The sequence below is a fragment of the Cetorhinus maximus genome, chromosome 25 (genome assembly GCF_964194155.1).
Source record: "Cetorhinus maximus chromosome 25, sCetMax3.hap1.1, whole genome shotgun sequence".
Taxonomy (NCBI): Eukaryota; Metazoa; Chordata; class Chondrichthyes; order Lamniformes; family Cetorhinidae; genus Cetorhinus; species Cetorhinus maximus.
In genome coordinates, this window is record NC_135903.1 from 2,814,169 (window position 1) to 2,831,940 (window position 17,772).

The window sequence follows — 17,772 nt, forward strand, 5'->3', positions numbered from 1 at the left end:
GGTGGGTGGCTTGGAAGAGAACTTGCAGGTGGTGATGTTCCCATGCGACTGCTGCCCTTGTCCTTCCAGCTGGTTGAGGCTGAGAGTCTGGAAGGTGCTATCGGAGGATTGGTGAGTTGCTGCAGTGCATCTTGGAGATGGTTACCCTGCACACCAGTGTGAGGGGAACGAATGTTTAAGGTGATGAATGGGGTGCCAATCAAACGGGCTGCTTGAGAACTTCTTGATCGGGATGACTCGGTCTTACACCAAACTGTACACATACCCAGTGAACCTGCTATTGGTTTCTTACTACTGTACTTTGAGCTTCAGAAGCATCCAGTAGACACAGTAGCCTGATTCTGATCTAAGCATGCTGTTATTCACTCCTATTGTACAGCAGATACAGTTTGTGTCTAACATTTATACCCTATGTCTTGGGGGACAGTTTCCTGAAGGTATTGCTGTACCAGACACATCAGTCAAGTTTTTCCACAGTTTTCTGACATGACCCATACTTGCCTTGAGATTAACAATTGGCACAGATGTCCTATCGGATCTCTTCACAATGGAAATCAAGTCCTGGTTACTTGAGGTGAGGAAGGCTCGGAAAGTTCCCTGCAGACCAGCTTCCTGAGCCTGCAGGAAACACTGTAGATCAGCACCACGGATCCCAGCCATTTCTCCTGTGAGGGGAGCATTCAGAGCCACCAGGTGAAGCTGCAGGAAGCAGAGATAAATCACAAATAGATCCAACTGAGTAAGTACAACTTGCATTTATATAGCACCCTTAACATAATAAAGCATTCCAAGATGCTTTACAGGAGGGTTATAAAGCACCCAGCCACATAAGACAACATTAGGGCAGATGGCCAAAAGGTTGGTCAAAGGAGTTGGGCTTAAGGATCATCTCAAAGGAAAAGAGAGGGACGGAGAGGCAGAGAGGTTCAAAGAGGGAATTCCAAAGCTAAGGGCCTCCGCAACAGTGGAGCAATAAAAGTTGGGCATGTTCAACAGGGCAGAATTAGATGAATGCAGAAATCTCAGAGGGTTGTGGGGTTGGAGAAGATTACAGAGATAGAGAGGGTTTCTTACAAGTCTCATCACTCTCCTTTCATTATTGACTTTATTTTCACTAAAGTTAGATTGGGTTATTAAGAAGGTCTTTAAAAAAACAAAAGATAATATTTATAGACTGAAACAGCACTGAAGATGACCCCCTTCGCCCATTGTGCACGCGCTGGCTCCATTCGTCCTACTGCCCTGCACATTCTGCAAAGCTCTGCTAAATGTTTTGTTTTAAAGCAGAGATAAAATTCTCCTGCAAGTTAAGATTGCATCTGCTTCCACCACCCTTTCAGGTAACAGATTCCAGATCACAACAATTCATGAGTAAAAGCAAAGTTTCCTCATCTCTTGATGTTGACTCATCCTGTGGAATATTTTCATTCTCTAGCCTTTTGCTCAAGTGACAATTCACCACATTTACGCCTAGACAGCGAGTTTCAGCAAGCTATTCAAGGGGATGGTAGTTTAGTGGTAATGTTACAGGACTAGTAATCCAGAGGCTTGGATTAATGCTCCAGAGACACGAGTTCAAATTCTACCATAGCATGTGGGGGAATTAAAATTCAATTAATTAATAAATCTGGAATTAAAATGCTAGCCTTATGAATAATGATCAGAAAACTACCAGATTTTACCAGTGTTAAGAACCCATTTGGTTCACTGATGCCCATCAGGGGAAGAAATCTGCCATCCTTCAGCGGTCTGGCCTACATGTGACTCCAGGCCCATAGCGCTGTGTTCAATGCTTAACTGCCTAACAAGCTATCCAGTAGCATCAAACCGCTACAGAAATGCACTGTGGGTGCAGCTATACCACAGGGACTGCAGCAATTCAACAAGGTGGCTCATCACCAGCTTTCCAACTCATTCATGGGATGTGGGCTTCGCTGGCTAGGCCAGCGATTATTGGCCATTCTTAATTGCCCTTGAGAAGGTGGTGATGAGCTGCCTTCTTGAACCGCTGCAGTCCATGTGGTGTAGGTACACCCACAGTGCTGTTAGGGAGGGAGTTCCAGGATTTTGACCCAGCGACAGTGAAGGAACGGCAATATATTTCCAAGTCAGGATGGTGAGTGGCTTGGAGTGGGAACTTCCAGGCGGTAGTGTTCCCATCTATCTGCTGCCCTTGTCCTTCTACATGGTAGTGGTCATGGGTTTGGAAGGTGCTGTCAAAGGAGCCTTGGTGAATTGCTGCACTGCATCTTGTAGATGGTACACACTGCTGCCACTGTGCATCGGTGGTGGAGGGAGTGAGTGTTTGTGGATGGGGTGCCAATCAAGTGGGTTGCTTTGACCTGGATGGAGTCAAGCTTCTTGAGAGTTGTTGGAGCTGCACTCATCCAGGCAAAGGGGAGTATTCCATCACACTCCTGACTTGTGCCTTGTAGATGGTGGACAGGCTTTGGGGAGTCAGGAGGTGAGTTACTCGGCGCAGGATTCCTAGCCTCTGACCTGCTCTTGTAGTCAATTTATATAGCTAGTCCAGTTCAGTTTCTGGTCAATGGTAATCCCATTGGATGTCGATGATGTTGATAATGGGATATTTAGCATTGGTAATGCCATTGAATGTCAATGGGCGATGGTTAGATTTTCTCTCGTTGGAGATTGTCATTGTCTGGCACTTGTGTGGCACGATTGTTATTTGCTACATGTCAGCCCAAGCCTGGATATTGTCCAGGTCTTGCTGCATTTGGACATGGACTGCTTCAGTATCTGAGGGGTCGTGAATGGTGCTGAACATTGTGCAATCATCAGCGAACATCCCCACTTCTGATCTTATGATGGAAGGAAGGTCATTGTTAAAGCAGCTGAAGATGGTTGGGCCGAGGACACTACCCTGAGGAACTCCTGCAGTAAAAACCTAGATGATTGACCTCCAACAACCACAACCATCTTCCTTTGTGCTAGGTATGACTCCAGCCAGCGGAGAGTTGTCCCCCTGATTTCCATTGACTTCAGTTTTGCTAGGGCTGCTTGATGTCACATTCAGTCAAATGCTGCTTTGATGTCAAGGGCAGTTACTCTCACCTCACGTCTGGAGTTCAGCTTTTTTGTCCATGTTTGAAACAAGGCTGTAATGAGCTCAGGAGCTCAGTGACCGTGGTAGAACCCAAACTGAGCGGCAGTGAGTAAGGGCAATTAGGGATGGGTAGTGAATGGCAGTGACACTCACACCCCAAGAATCACTAAAAACAAAACTGCATTGGGGGTCTCTTGGCCAAACTCAATTATGTCCTCACCTGCCCTCCTTGCCCCACACTTTCCAGCAACCAGCCATGGTTAGCAATTAAGTACAGGAAACCCCGGAGGATTTTTTTCCCCCTCCTCAATAGTCCAGCGGTGCTGAGGTCAGCTATGGTGCTGCTCCTGTTATTTCACCTGAGGTCAGTGAGCTCAGCATAGAATAGGAATTAAGAGTGTTGCCTTTCTTGGAAATGCCGTACATGACAGAGGGTTGTCATGGAGTCTCCAGGAGATAAAGCATCATCTCCAGGAGAGTAATGGTGAGATAAAAGAAAAATACTGTGGATGCTGGAAATCTGAAATAAAAACAGAAAGTGTTGGAAATACTCAACAAGTCTGGCAGCATCTGTGGTGAGAGAAACACAGTTCAAAACATTAACTCTGTTTCTCTCTCCATCAATACCGTCAGACTAGTGGCAGTGAGGAGGTTGTCATGTGCATTAACTCAATCCCAAGCCAGTTGATGAAATATGAAACTAGACACTAATACTTTACTTGACAATAGGTTTATTTACAGAATGCAGCATTACATATGTCTGCTTTCTACAAACTAACCCGTGTCCCAGCAGTCTCTCTTTTTAAGTGCTCTAGGCACAAAGTTAAACGATGCCCTTCACCTGCATATCTTAACCATATAATTAACATACCATTTACAATGTGATGATATGTCCAAACAGAGTTGTCAACCCTATTGCAACAGTGTATTTAATTATGAAGTCAATGGTAATGGGAACCAATATTTTTGTTGAAATTGGTCATTGTACTCTGGTTAAACACGTTCCACTCTGAATTTTATTAATACACATCCATTATTTCGGACTCAGTGCATTCTGTTCATCTTTTATGTCAGATGCAGTTAGAGTTGGCTCATTGAGCCAGTTAAGAGAAAAGAGTGCTATAGGCACTTGCCTTACGAGACTGGGCACATAGCAACAGGTTGTTTTCAAGGTTAATTTAACCATACTAATTTATTTTATATTGATTGACTGAACACACCACAGTGACACCAGTAAGTCCCTCACATGTGAAAATAATTATTCTTGCCCATTTACCTCCAAAAGCGAACTTAGGCTTGTTAGACACAGACATTACGCCTTGTTCCATTATGTAAAAGCTTCTTTAAAGGAATAATGGCTTGTGACCTTTATTTGTTTTAACAACTTTTATATGGTCAGTGGGGTCTCTACCTTATTTCAACATTAATTGTAATTGTGGGTTATGATTTCAGCACTATCATGACTCATTACTATGCGTCTTGTATATGAAGTCAGTCACAGTTCAAAATCTCAAAGTAGATTGTAAAAAAAGAAAGACTGTCCTTTCTAGCTCATTTCTTTTGACCTTTGAGCCAGGAATTTATAAGCACCCACTAATCTCCAAATTTCAAATACAAAACATAAAATGCTGTAAAAACTCAGAAGGTCTGGCAGCATCTGTGGAGTCCCAAAGGACTCGAAACGTTAACTCTGTTTCTCTCTCCACAGATGCTACCAGACCTGCTGAGCTTTTCCAGCATTTTCTGTTTTTATTTCAGATTTCCGGCATCCGCAGTATTTTGCTTTTTGCTTTAATCTTCAAATTTCCCTCGTTACCAGTTATTCACTTCTAATTGGCCTTTGCATGTTGATATTTACAGCAATTCGACTTTGTGGCCTTTAAAGGATAGGAAAGGTTAAACCAAACTATAATTTAACAGCAGGACTCTGCATTATCCATTATATCATATACTCCTCCTGCTGTCCTCATCCAGATGAATGTGAGAAAAGCCATGGGAGATCTGCTGATGCTTAAAAAATAAAAAGTCACCCAACACTTAGATCAGCTGGTAAAGGTAATTTATAACAGAGCAATACAAATCTGAAGGACACAGTTTCAGTGCCCTGGTTTGTGCTGAACTGATTGCAGTGGCACCAAGCACAATTGGCCTGAATACACATGGACTAGAAAAGGCAAAATCAACAAGGGTTCCTGTTGTATATTTTATAAATCTCAGAACCATGCAGAGATGACACTAGTTCCTATGTGTATAACAGGTTTTAGTCACAGTGCTTTAAAATGTCTACTCCATGCTTCAGCTCTGGCTTCCAGCACTTTCTACAGCTTTGTTTACTTTTCCCTGAGTCCACACCCAGGCTTAACCACAGTGAGCATCAATAGGAAACAGACTCACATAATCAAACACAGAGCAACATGACATGACAGTTCCTTCCCCTGAATGCTAGCCTAAGTGCCTGTATGCAAAATTAAAGTGAGGACAACATCAGGCTCATTGTGATGCCCCCCAACTTGGTTCAATTACATTTCAACACTCACTACACATGAATGTCAGATGAGGACGGGACCCAACTCAGCTATAATGCTCCGGACACACGAGGCTTACTCTGAAAAATGGCAGTTTGCTGATCTTTCTCAGTCAGAGATGTGAGAGGGAACATTTTAGACAAGGTAATCACTTCTTCAAAATAACGTCTTCCATTGAATTCAGAGGAACACAACATTTGTGCTACCCTAATACTCCGGGAACTGATCCTCTTTGAAAACGTGCTCATCGACAAGCAACATTTTGGCATTCTTGAGTTGCAAAGATGTTGTCAGGTCACTAAAATGCCATTGCAACACTACAATGTTGCTGTTACAAAATTTCTGAGCTCTCCAACTTCCCTCCCTTCCTCAAAAAATATAAATGATCCACCTTTCAATACATCTGATGGTATAAATATATTAACGTAATCAGCCAGTGAGAGGGTGAGTGACCCAGCAGGATTACCAGGGAAGGGGAATGAGTTAACAATCCATTTGGTATGAAATGCTGTCAATAGAGCTGTAGCAAGCAATTGAAGAATAACTTCATTTGTTTCAATTAGCGGAACTTTAAAATTGGGAAAGATATCAGTTTGGGAGCAACACAAATTAGGGTGAATAATCAGAGTGAATGTAATCAAGTGGGTAATGGGATATGAACTGATCAATACTCAGAAGATTTATTCACAATATCCATTAGTGCTGATTTTTAGTTAAAGTTGCACACTAGGTTTTAACACCTGAAATAACCCAGTTGAAAGAACCAATGACTCACCGCTGCTCCTTGATTCGGGGAGACATCAGTCACTTTAACCTGGTTACAGGAAAAGAAAACAGTATCACCCATGTTGAAAATGAGGAACCAGGTATTTCCTGCTCTACACCGACCCAGCATTCTAATTGAAAGATTTCAAGAACAATCACATCTTTTTTGAGACCATGTAAAGCAGAACCAGTAAAGGGAAAAATACACATCGAGCTAATTTTTCACTTTGGGGATGGGAGCCAGGAGCTGGGTGTGTTTCAGGGTCCCTAATCTAAGCCCCCGGGGAAGCAGTCACTCTTTGGGATTGTGACTGGCGTGCCCCCTTAACAGACATGGACACAGGTTCCCTGTCCAATTGTGGGTGGCGGAAAGGCTCTGGAAGCTGGACAGGCAATCAGAGGCCTTCCAGCTCGAGAGGAGAAGCAGACGGCAGTAAAGGGGAAGTAATTTAGAGGGTGCTTCAGCACGAAGGCACCATCTCACCAACTTTTAAAAAATTAAATAGAAAATGCAGCCGGGGTACCACTAAAATAAAAGCAAAATACTGTGGATGCTGGAAATCTGAAATAAAAACAGAAAATGCTGGAAAAACTCAGCAGCATCTGTGGAGAGAGAAACAGAGTTAATATTTTGCTTAGATGAGTTGATGTTTTGCTTTCAGTGTGCTGACCCTTGTTCAGTTATTAATACATTCTGCTATCTTACCTTTGTTATGAAGATATAATAATGTTACTGGAATTTATTGTAAAATAGTGGGTGGGGTGGGGTGTGCGTGTGTATATGTGTGTGACTTAATTGGACTAAAGGCAACAGGTCTAAGACTTTGGTGTATTAGGAGATAAGCTAGGTTTGAAATATTATGTAGGTAAACATGGGGGAAGTTTAGAATGCAAGGTGTGAAAGGACATTTGCATTTTTAAATAAACTAGACTAGCTTGAATTCAAAAGAGGGAGTGAAATATTATGCCTAACCAGCAGAAGTTCAGAAACAGTGTGTTTATTTTTCCCAAAGATTTTTGATAAAATTAGTACTATGATAAGTTTTTATGATCAGGGAGGTAAAGTCCAAAGATATAGTGAAACAATGGGCAGAATTTTCTGCATGTCGAGCGGGCAGGCCCGAACTAATCTCTGGCGGGTGGGGAGACGATCCCTGCCGGAGAAGTGGGCCCCACCGTCATTTTACGTGGGTGGGCCAATTAAGGCCTGCCCAGCGTGACGTCCGGCGGGAAGCGCTATGTGCTTCCTGTGCGGGCGGGGGGGATTCCCCAAAAGCGAGAGTGCGCACATCTCCCTGAGGCTAAGTGCTGCCTCAGGGAGATCGCTGACACTTTTAAAAATATTAAAAATAGAGAAACCTTAAGGTTGGACAAGCAGATCCTTTAATTGTATAATTGATCCTGTCAATGACCTCAATTGGCCATTGACAGGTTGGCGGGCCTGCAGCTGATTTTTGCTGTGCCCCCGCCTTCCTGAAAATTTAAATGGGCCGGGATGATGCCGGGGGTTCCCCCTGATGTCATCCAGCATCATTTTACACGTTGGAAAGCAGGCCCCGCCCCCTGCTCACCGACGGCAAAATTCTGCCCAATGGGAATTTGTATTCAAAGGGGAAAATATGTATAAAGGAGAGAAGGCTGTGTGTAAAGGCAGGCATTTTAAGATCTAACAAGTATGTAAAACCTTCAGCATCTACGCCTCAAGCTGCTGTCTACAACGAACTGAAGTTAAGAAAACTCATTTTGAATTGGATTGTTCAGGGTACCATGTTTCTTTGCCTGGGTCTTTTAAAATCTGTGTGTCTTACTGTTGCCTTAACGAAAATGTAACTGGGAATCAGATTAATTAGGGGATTTAAAGTTATTATAGTAGTAATTTGCAGATATATATATGTGCTTAAAATCATTTCTCTTATTAATAAATGTTTAACCTAGTTTTGTAAAAACCTATAAGGCTTAGTGGTCTTATTACTACTGAATTCAAAGCCCACATCTTGAAGCATACAAATTGCAAAAATAGTTGTGGCAGTCATCTCAAGTTTCCCTCTGGATTTGAGCAACTCAGCATTTACCATAACACCTTTATGCCACTATTAGCACCTTTTTCAGTCTTTAACACTACCATTAACACTCCATTTGTCTTGAGTCCATAACATCTTCGTCAAATTTCTTCTTAGCTCCCACCTATCCCTGATCTTCCATTTTGTTCTATCTGCTCCACCAACGCCACCTTCAACAGTATAAAATCCATCACATTTCTACCTCTCTTCAGCTCTGGAAAAGAGTCATATGGACTCGAAATGTTAACTCAGTTTCTCTCTCCACAGAAGCTGCCAGTCCTGCTGAGTATTTCCAACATTTCCTGTTTTTACTTAAGCCAGGGTACCACTGTGGATGGGGGAATGGGAGGGGGGAAAGGGGGGGTGGGGAAGGGGGTCTCTCTACAGGGCACCTTTAAAGTGCACCTTCACCCGGGCAGGCAGGGAGGGCCTGTAGACCGGCCTGGAGTTGCCCTCCCAAACCCGGCCTGTCGCTGGCTTCCCGCCTCTAGCCTTCGCTGGGTCACAAAACTGGAGGTTGATTGGAAAATCCCAATCAGCTTCCTGTAACTGCCCTTATCCAGGCTCTTACTGATAATAATTGGCCGCCTGCCTCACGGGGACAGGCAGTCCTGCCAGGGTCTGAATCCACCTTGGCCAAAATGGACAATGCTAGGAATGGGGTCAGGAAATTGGCACACCAGCCGATACCGGTATTCTTGTGCCCCAATTGCCTCGGTTCCCAACCTTTTGGCGGGCTCCAAATATTCTCTCCATTTTATCAACTCCCAGTTGGTGACTGTGATTACAAAACTTCCTGTATTGATGGACACATCATGAAATGCAAAATCTGACAAAGAAAAAACATAAAAGCATAGAACAAAGGAGGGCCCAAGAAAGCAGGGCTGGGCTGAACCAGGAGATATCACTTATCACCACTGGGACCAGAATACAAAATGGAGCCAATGTACCAGTAACTCTACTGAGTTATGAATGATTAGCACTGTACCTCATCAGTATTTCATTCCAAGATTTAGACTGGCACATTTGGACAAAGGTCTCTAGTGCCAGTGCACAATGAAATCCACCATTGATACATATTCAATTCACCCCAAGGTGTTCAAGCAAAGATAGTCCCGAATGAACACCAAGTTTGGAAAGAATTACCTTGTCAAAGGTGATGGCATAGTGGTATTGTCACTGGACCAGTAACCCAGGGTAACACCATGGGCATCTAGGTTTGAGTCCCACCACAACAGATGGTGGAATTTGAATTCAATAAAATAAATTCTGGAATTAAAAGCCTAATGATGACCATGAAACCATTGCCGATTGTCATTAAAAACCCATCTGGTTAACTAATGTCCTTTAGGGAAGGGAATCTGCAGACCTACATGTGACTCCAGACCCACAGCAACGTGGTTGACTCTTAAATGACCTTGGAACAAGGACAATTAGGGATGAACAATAAAATGCTGGTCTAGCCAGTGACACCCACATCCCATGAATGAATTTTTTAAAAGTACATGTATGTGTGCGGTAGCTTTAAAGAAAAGGCAGATTTTGTTTTGTGACTGCTCAACGTTTTAATCAGCTCTTTGGAAAGTTCTAGTGAGTTGGATTGACCATGATCCACACTGTGTAGAGCAATTGTCTTCACAAGCAAGGGCCACTTTAGCAAAAAACCTGCAGTGTGAGAGCCACCTCCACTACTAAATTATCATTGCATACAACTCCAGGGGCTGCCTGCATGGGTGAGGGTGCAGTTAAAAGGCACCCTGTAGAGAGACCCCTCCCTGCCCACCCTGTAGAGAGACCCCACCCCGCCCACCCTGTAGAGAGACCCCTCCCCGCCCACCCTGTAGAGAGACCCCTCCCCCCACCCACCCATAGTGGTACCCTGGCTTAAATAAAAACAGAAAACGCTCAGCAGATCTGGCAGCATCTGTGGAGAGAGAAACAGAGCTAGGCCAGCATTTATTGCCCATCCCTAACTGCCTTTACTCAGAGGGAATTTAAGAGTCAACCACATCGCTGTGGGTCTGGAGTCACATGTAGGCCAGACCAGGTAGATGGCAGATTTCCTTCCCTAAAGGACATTAGTGAAGCAAGTGGGTTTTAAACAACAATCAGCATGGTCATCATCAGACTTTTATTAACTCTGCCATGGTGGGATTCGAACCTGGGTCCCCAGTGTCTCTGAACACTCATCCAGTGACCATACCACTATGCTATACAATGCACATACTTAGATATACTTATTGGCACACATTGTACCATGTGGTCAATGTGACATGTAAAGAAAGCTGACTTTTGATAGGTCCGGTATGCATTTTGTAATGTTAAAAATAAAATAAATAGGAATATAATGCTGGGCTGGGTTCCAGCTCACCGCGACCCTCTGAGGATAAAGCGGTTACTGAAAATGGATGGATGGAGTCAGGGAGCCGCACTTAGTGTCGATGGAAACCGCCACTGACTCGAGGGCCTCATAATGAAGAACACTGGTTTGGGAAAGAGAGAGAGAGAGCGAGCGAGAGAGAGAGAGAGAAGCGTAAAGACTTTCACATTCAGTTGAATGCTGCCTCCTAGTTATTAATTGCCACACTTATGATAAAGGAGTAAAAGGCAGTGACACTATCAGATTTTACTCATGGAAAACATTCCACATGACTCACTTGCAGGTTAAAAAGTCATTCCGATCCTTGGCGTCAGCCGACACTGCTCACATTAATAGAAAGAAGGCAGTTCTATCTATAGCTGAAGTGCAGCTTACTTACTGATGCTGTAGGATCATCAGAAGCAATCCCAGAGAAGAAGTCTTCAAGCTGTCAGGAAGATCAGAAATAGATTTTAAAAATGTCTAAAAATAGTAATGAGTCTTAGCAGGTATGTGTTTACATTAACAGCATTATATAAATGCAATTCATTGATGCTGCTGTTATTATTATCACTGCATCCCAATCTATTCAACAAAGGATCAATTTTAAGCTTTTTGAACTATTTCAGAAGCAAATGTACAGTCTCCTGAAATTATTCTGTGTATAATTATTTATTTTGTTCTCTCAAAGTAACCCTTGTTGTACAGCTCTGCAAACTCGCCGGTATCTTATCCAAGTCCAAAGATAAAAGCAAAAATCTGCGGATGCTGGAAATCCAAAACAAAAACAAAAATACCTGGAAAAACTCAGCAGGTCTGGCAGCATCTGTGGAGAGGAGCACAGTTAATGTTTTGAGTCTGAATGACCCTTCAACTTATCTTCAAGTCCCTTTTCTACATTTATGCTGGTGTCAGTAAGCCTTTCGACAGTGAGAGGCACAACTCAAGCCCAATTCAGGCTGCATTCAACCCTCACTCACAAGGGAGGAGCCAGGCGAGAGCGATCAAACTCCCGAATCACAGTCAAATTCCCTTTCCTGTTTCAGGGTCTCCAAAGCCAGTGTCACCTCAGTGACGCTCCGGTTAAAGGCAGCTAACTCAGTGCAGGTCAGGGGTTGCAGCCGAGTGCTTAGAGTCACAGAGTCATAGAGGTCTACAGCAAAGAAAAAGGCCATTTGGTCCATCGATTCTGCGCCATTCAAACAAGTGCCTAACCACTCTAATCCCATTTTCCAGCACTAGGCCCATAGCCTTGTATGCTGTGGCATCGCAAGTGCACATCCAAATACTTCTTAACTGTTATGAGAGTTTCTGCCTCTACCACCCTTTCAGGCAGTGAGTTCCAGATTCCCACCACCCTCTGGATGAAAAAATTCTTCCTCACATCCCCTCCTGCCCCTTACCTTAAATCTATGCCGCCTGGTTATTGATCCCTCCACCAAGGGGAAAAGTTCCTTCCTGTCTACCCTATCTATGCCCCTCAATTTTATACACGTCAATCATGTCCCCCCTCAATCTCCTCTGCTCCAGGGAAAATAACCCCAGTCTATCCAATCTCTCCTCATAACTAAAACTCTCCAGCCCAGGCAACATTCTGGTAAATCTCCTCTGCAGAACTGACGCAATACTTTAGCTGTGGCCTAACCAGAGTTTTATACAGTTCCAGCATAATCTCCCTGCTCTTATATTCTATGCCTCGGCTAATAAAGGCAAGTATCCCATATGTCTTCTTAACCACCTTATTTACCTGTCCCGCTACCTTAAGGGACCGGTGGACATGTACAGCAAGGTCCCTCTGATCCTCGGTACTTCCCAGGGTCCTACCATTCATTGTGTATTCCTGTGCCTTGTTTGTCCTGCCCAAGTGCATCACCTCACACTTACCTGGATTAAATTCCATTTGCCACTGATCAGCCCATCTGACCAGCCCATCTATATCCTCCTGTAATCTAAGCTATCCTCCTGACTATTTATCACCCCACCAATTTTTGTGTCATCCGTGAACTTACTGATCAACCCTCCTACATTCAAGTTTAAATAATTTGTATATACCACAAACAGCAAGGGACCCAACACTGATCCCTGTGGAACCCCACTGGACACAGGCATCCAGTCACAAAAACACCCCTCGACCATCACCCTCTGCTTCCTGCCACTCAGCCAATTCTGGATCCAATTTGCCAAATTGCCTTGGATCCCATGGGCTCTTACCTTCATTATCAGTCTCCCATGCAGGACCTTATCAAAAGCCTTGCTGAAGTCCAAGCAGACTACGTCAAATGCATTGCCCTCATCTACACACCTGGTCACCTCTTTGAAAAGTATGCTTCCTGAACTACTTGCTCAACTTCACATTGATTAGTGCACTGATCCACTGAGCCAGACTGGGAGAATGGAGCACACTGTCTGCCATCTCTCTCAGAGGGCGCTAGCTGCATAAATCACACAAAGTAAACCTGCTGTACATGTTACTTTTGATAAACCATATCCATGTTTGATTAATTGCATAATGGAATGTTACTGGGCTAGTAATCTGAAGGCCTGCGTTAACCCTCCAGAGGCCTGAGTTCAAATTCTACATTGGCAGCTGGGGAAATTTAAATTCAATTAAATAATAAATCTGGAATATCATTATTAATGATTCATGAAACTGCCAGATTGTCATTAAAAGCCCATCTGATTCACTAATAACCTTCAGAAGAGGAAACCTGCCATCCTTACTGAACCGGCCTACGCATTTCTCCAGAAAATGCCATGGGAAAAAGCACTGTGGGTGCACCGAGACTTAAACTTCTCAAGGGCAATTAGGGATGGGGGGGGCAACAAATGCTGGCCTTGCCAATGACATCCACATCCCAAAAACAACTAATACTGTCAATTAAAACAAAATTGACTCGGTTCCTCCTTTCTCACCAAAAACAGCTGCACTTATGCTGAAAATAACACAAGCTCATATAATTTTATTTTTAAAAGATCCAACAAATCAGGATTGTTGTGATCCTCCAATGGGAATGATCCTCCATCCTTTATGCACTCTATTAATGTAATTCCATGATTGCACATTCTGGGAGGGAGTAAGGTGTTATGACTCGTTGCTCCTTCACTGAGTAAAAGGAGGAATTTGGCGCCAGTCTTTCCTTAACATAGGTTTATTCACTGAACCGAGAGGACACAAACATGCTTCCCCTTTCCCTCCTACCCCCACCACACCCCCGCCCCTGCCCCCGCCACACTCCCACCCCTGCCCCAGCCCCCGCCACAAATGGAAACCAGTTCTTACATATACTTCAGAACAATGCCCTAACCTTTCCCCAGTTAGTTACAGCTCCTCTCGCTTACAGCATGCACGTCATTGCAACATTAACACAAGGGCTGGAGAGTTAAGGCTGTAATGCTTCAGCCTTTCTTCAACCTCCACCTCTTGAGAGTGCAGCTTCTGCCAGTCGAAGCAGTTTCTTCTTATAAATTCTGTCTAAAGGCTGGATTTTATGCTCCTCGGCGATGGGTTTGAAGGTGAGGAGACACGTAAACCCCAGCAGGTGTCCTTCCTGCTGCTTACTCACCTGCCCTTGACATTTCACACAGGGGACTGGGGAAGCATCAGGCAGCCTGCCCACCCTTGGGCCTATTGACACCCTTAAGCGACCAACTAATGGCCATTAAGGGCCTCGTCACACGTTCCCCCCACCCCCACCCGTATTTTACATGTGGCAGGGAGAGGTCCAGGTCATGCGGGCAGTCCGGGAGCTTTAGCTGTGTGGGCTGGTGTCAGGCAAAGAGGGGAGAGACCTCCCTCCCCCCCAGGTCATTCCCTGCACTTTAACCCTCCCCCAGCCTCTTGAACCCGCCCCCCCCCCCCCCCCCCCCCCCACCCACATCCCTCAGTGAGACCCCCAATTGCAGACTTACCTGGGCTCCTCGATGTGGTGGAACTGCCTATAACCCCAGCAGTGGCCACTGCTCCCAGCTAACGCTGCTGGGTCCAACAATCTGCCAGCCATCTGATTGGCCAGTTGCTCTCCGAGGCAGGACTTTTGGCTGAGTTAGAGGCGGGAGTCTTGCCTTAAAGCAATTAAGGCTGCTCCCAGTATTAAACTGCTGTGGGGCTGTTGTTGGAATTGTGAGCGGGCACGCCCCACCCTGGACATTTCAACCGGGGGTGCATGGACTGGGGCGTTTTATAAAACCCAGCCCCACGATTTTGAAGTTGCCTCTTAACCTCCTAAAAATTCTTATTGAAACAAAGCTAAATATTCATACTTCTATCCTGTGGAATTGAAGCAACAACAGATCCTGGCCTCACATACTAAAGATAATGGTAGCATCTAGGTAAGCTGAAGGCACTATATAAATGCAATCTTCACGTTAACATCAATGCAGCTTAAATCCTATGAACAAACACACTTACACAGAGTTTGTTCCAGCCATTAAGCAGTCGAATGAAGACTTTGTTTCCTTCTGTCACATAGACCAAGGAGCCTTCAGGTACCGTCGGAGTTGCCTTCAGCATGAGTTCGACATTCTTGAATACGTGGCTCTGTTACACATAAAGTACATTTAACTTGCTGAGTAGCAGTACAGGCTGAGTGTTAACACTGGAGAAATATTAGGATTGAGATTCATTCGTGTGAAAGACAGGAGCTGGGTTTCTATTTAAGAGTGAGTTACAACAAAATGAGACACTTCTTTTATCGATTTATTTTCGCTACCAACTTTTTTTCCTCCCCTCTTCTGCTGAAGACATTTACTCTTTTCTGGGCACAACTCTATGACTGAAACCCTCCCTGACCTTGGCTAAATGGTCATGACTCAAGTGTGAATCTTGATGCTGAATGTGAGCAGTCATGAAGGGGACCAGGGCTGAGTCCAATCTTATCTATGAGGCTCTCCTTCACCCTCCCCCCTGCCCCTGCACCAACGTATTTCCATCCTCCATTTCCACATCCCGTCCCTCACCACATCTGCATTCGGGCAGGATTTACTGAATAGCAGCCTGAACTAAAAGCCTCAGGTAGCAATCCCAGCAAGTCGCCGAGATCCAATATCATGTGATCCTGCAGGAATCTTGATCAGATCGGCAAACGTAGCATAAAATTGTGAACGAATCTGGGACAGTCCTGTTCATTGAGGTGAGTTACCGAGTGGATAATCATGCAGAGACAACAGGGGAGCTAAGATTACATTCTTCGCCCAAAATGAGTGACCATCGATCCGAATGGGTGGTTCTTGACAGATCTAATGTGTCTTCAGTCATATTTCCACAGGGCTCTGCAGGACAGTTGGTGAAGAAAAGTTTGGAAAGCAGTCAGTCAGGTGTGGGATTGACTGCCCTGAAAGGGGAAGGGGTTCGCAAAGGGAAACGGTTGGGTTAATAATACAGACTATGAAAAGCCATTCAAGGGGACATTTGGAAATGCCTTGATTCTGCATTTAGGGAAGCTCTTTTGGAACGATTGGTGAAGGTGAAAGTGGTACACGATAGTCATGCTGGAAGTGAGTTTTCCAAATTTGTGTTAGGACAACAGGTCATGATACAGAATCCGGTAATTGGTACATGGAGTAATGCAAAAGTCTCCAGTGTTCAACCAGAACCATGTATGAGGTACCACCTGGTGGTTATGTTGCATTGGAATTGAGGTCAGATCAAAACAGTCCATGGTTCCAGATTGATGGAGGACTCTATAGCAAACTGGGTGACATTGAAGACACAATCTCAAGCTCTACACATTTTCCTTCCACAGAGAAGAGTCCATGCAAATCTGTTTTAGATTCCAAGGACTGTTATCTTGTTTCCAGATCAAACCATCTGATTAAACCAACTTTACGTTATTGTGACAATTGGGTCTATATGTTTCTGTTACTGTTTTGTACCATATATATCTATCTTCCATTACTGCTGTTGAATTGTATATGGTTAGCTTTTATCTAATTGAAGAGGGATATGTTTTTATTTGGAAAAAAGGGGGAATGTTGTGGTACACCTTTAAGAGGTGTGGTTATGTTTCCAAAGCAGTATAAGGGATGTGGCATAACACACCATGTGACTTCTGTATGTCAACAATTTGAAGGAGGCACCTGCACAGTGAAGACCTGTGTGTACATGCAAAACAATCCTTGAACAAAGAATCCATGTTATTGTGTTACTGATCCCATCTTGGGTGATCATTGCCTTGTGCACAGTAGCAGCTAACACGGAGGTTAAGAAAACACAACATCCAGCATGCTCCTGTACATCGCCTAGCCTAGGACTAGAGAAGGCCAGAATGAAATAACGTCAGTGTTGGCAACTGAATCACTCATTAGGGATGGGCAATAAATGCTGGCCTTGCTAGTGATGCCCATATCCCCAGACATTATTTAAAAAAAAATCTTCTTCACTAATATTACATTTAATTACTATTTGGATATCACTCTGCAGGTAAAAGCATTCGAGTGCAGGTTTACCAACTCAAGTGTTGCTCCAAACTACTGGGTTTCAGACTTTTCTGTGTAGGAGTCTCCCTACAAATGCTGACATGCTCCCCAGGGCCTCCGCCCTCCCTTCCCGGGGCCTCCGCCCTCCCTTCCCGGGGCCTCCGCCCTCCCTTCCAGGGGCCTCCGCCCTCCCTTCCAGGGGCCTCCGCCCTCCCTTCCAGGGGCCTCCGCCCTCCCTTCCAGGGGCCTCCGCCCTCCCTTCCAGGGGCCTCCGCCCTCCCTCCCCGGGGCCTCCGCCCTCCCTCCCCGGGGCCTCCGCCCTCCCTCCCCGGGGCCTCCGCCCTCCCTCCCCGGGGCCTCCGCCCTCCCTCCCCGGGGCCTCCACCCAGAGGGAACAGAGTTATCACTGCAAATGTATAACTCGACAGGAATACAGATATAGAAAAAAAATTAAAGATCTAATGATCCCTAGACTCCCTGGATCCTCGCCAAGGGCCATAGTTCAATATGATCCCATTGTGTACAAAAGAAAAGTACTGCAGATACCAGAAATCTGAAATAAAAACAGAAAATGCTGGAAAT

General features: G+C 44.6%; 1 protein-coding gene across 1 annotated transcript in view; it reads right to left on the reverse strand.

The window, feature by feature from the left end:
• The window catches only part of LOC144667688 (uncharacterized), a 106,751-nt gene that overhangs the window by 2,512 nt on the left and 86,467 nt on the right, over nucleotides 1-17,772 (reverse strand). Inside the window, exons 23-26 of the mRNA XM_078529141.1 lie at nucleotides 15,185-15,313; nucleotides 11,177-11,224; nucleotides 6,368-6,406; nucleotides 502-699 (exon numbers count right to left, since the gene is read on the reverse strand). Of these exons, the coding sequence (XP_078385267.1) occupies nucleotides 502-699; nucleotides 6,368-6,406; nucleotides 11,177-11,224; nucleotides 15,185-15,313 (414 nt within the window). The remainder of the gene's footprint in view (nucleotides 1-501; nucleotides 700-6,367; nucleotides 6,407-11,176; nucleotides 11,225-15,184; nucleotides 15,314-17,772) is intronic.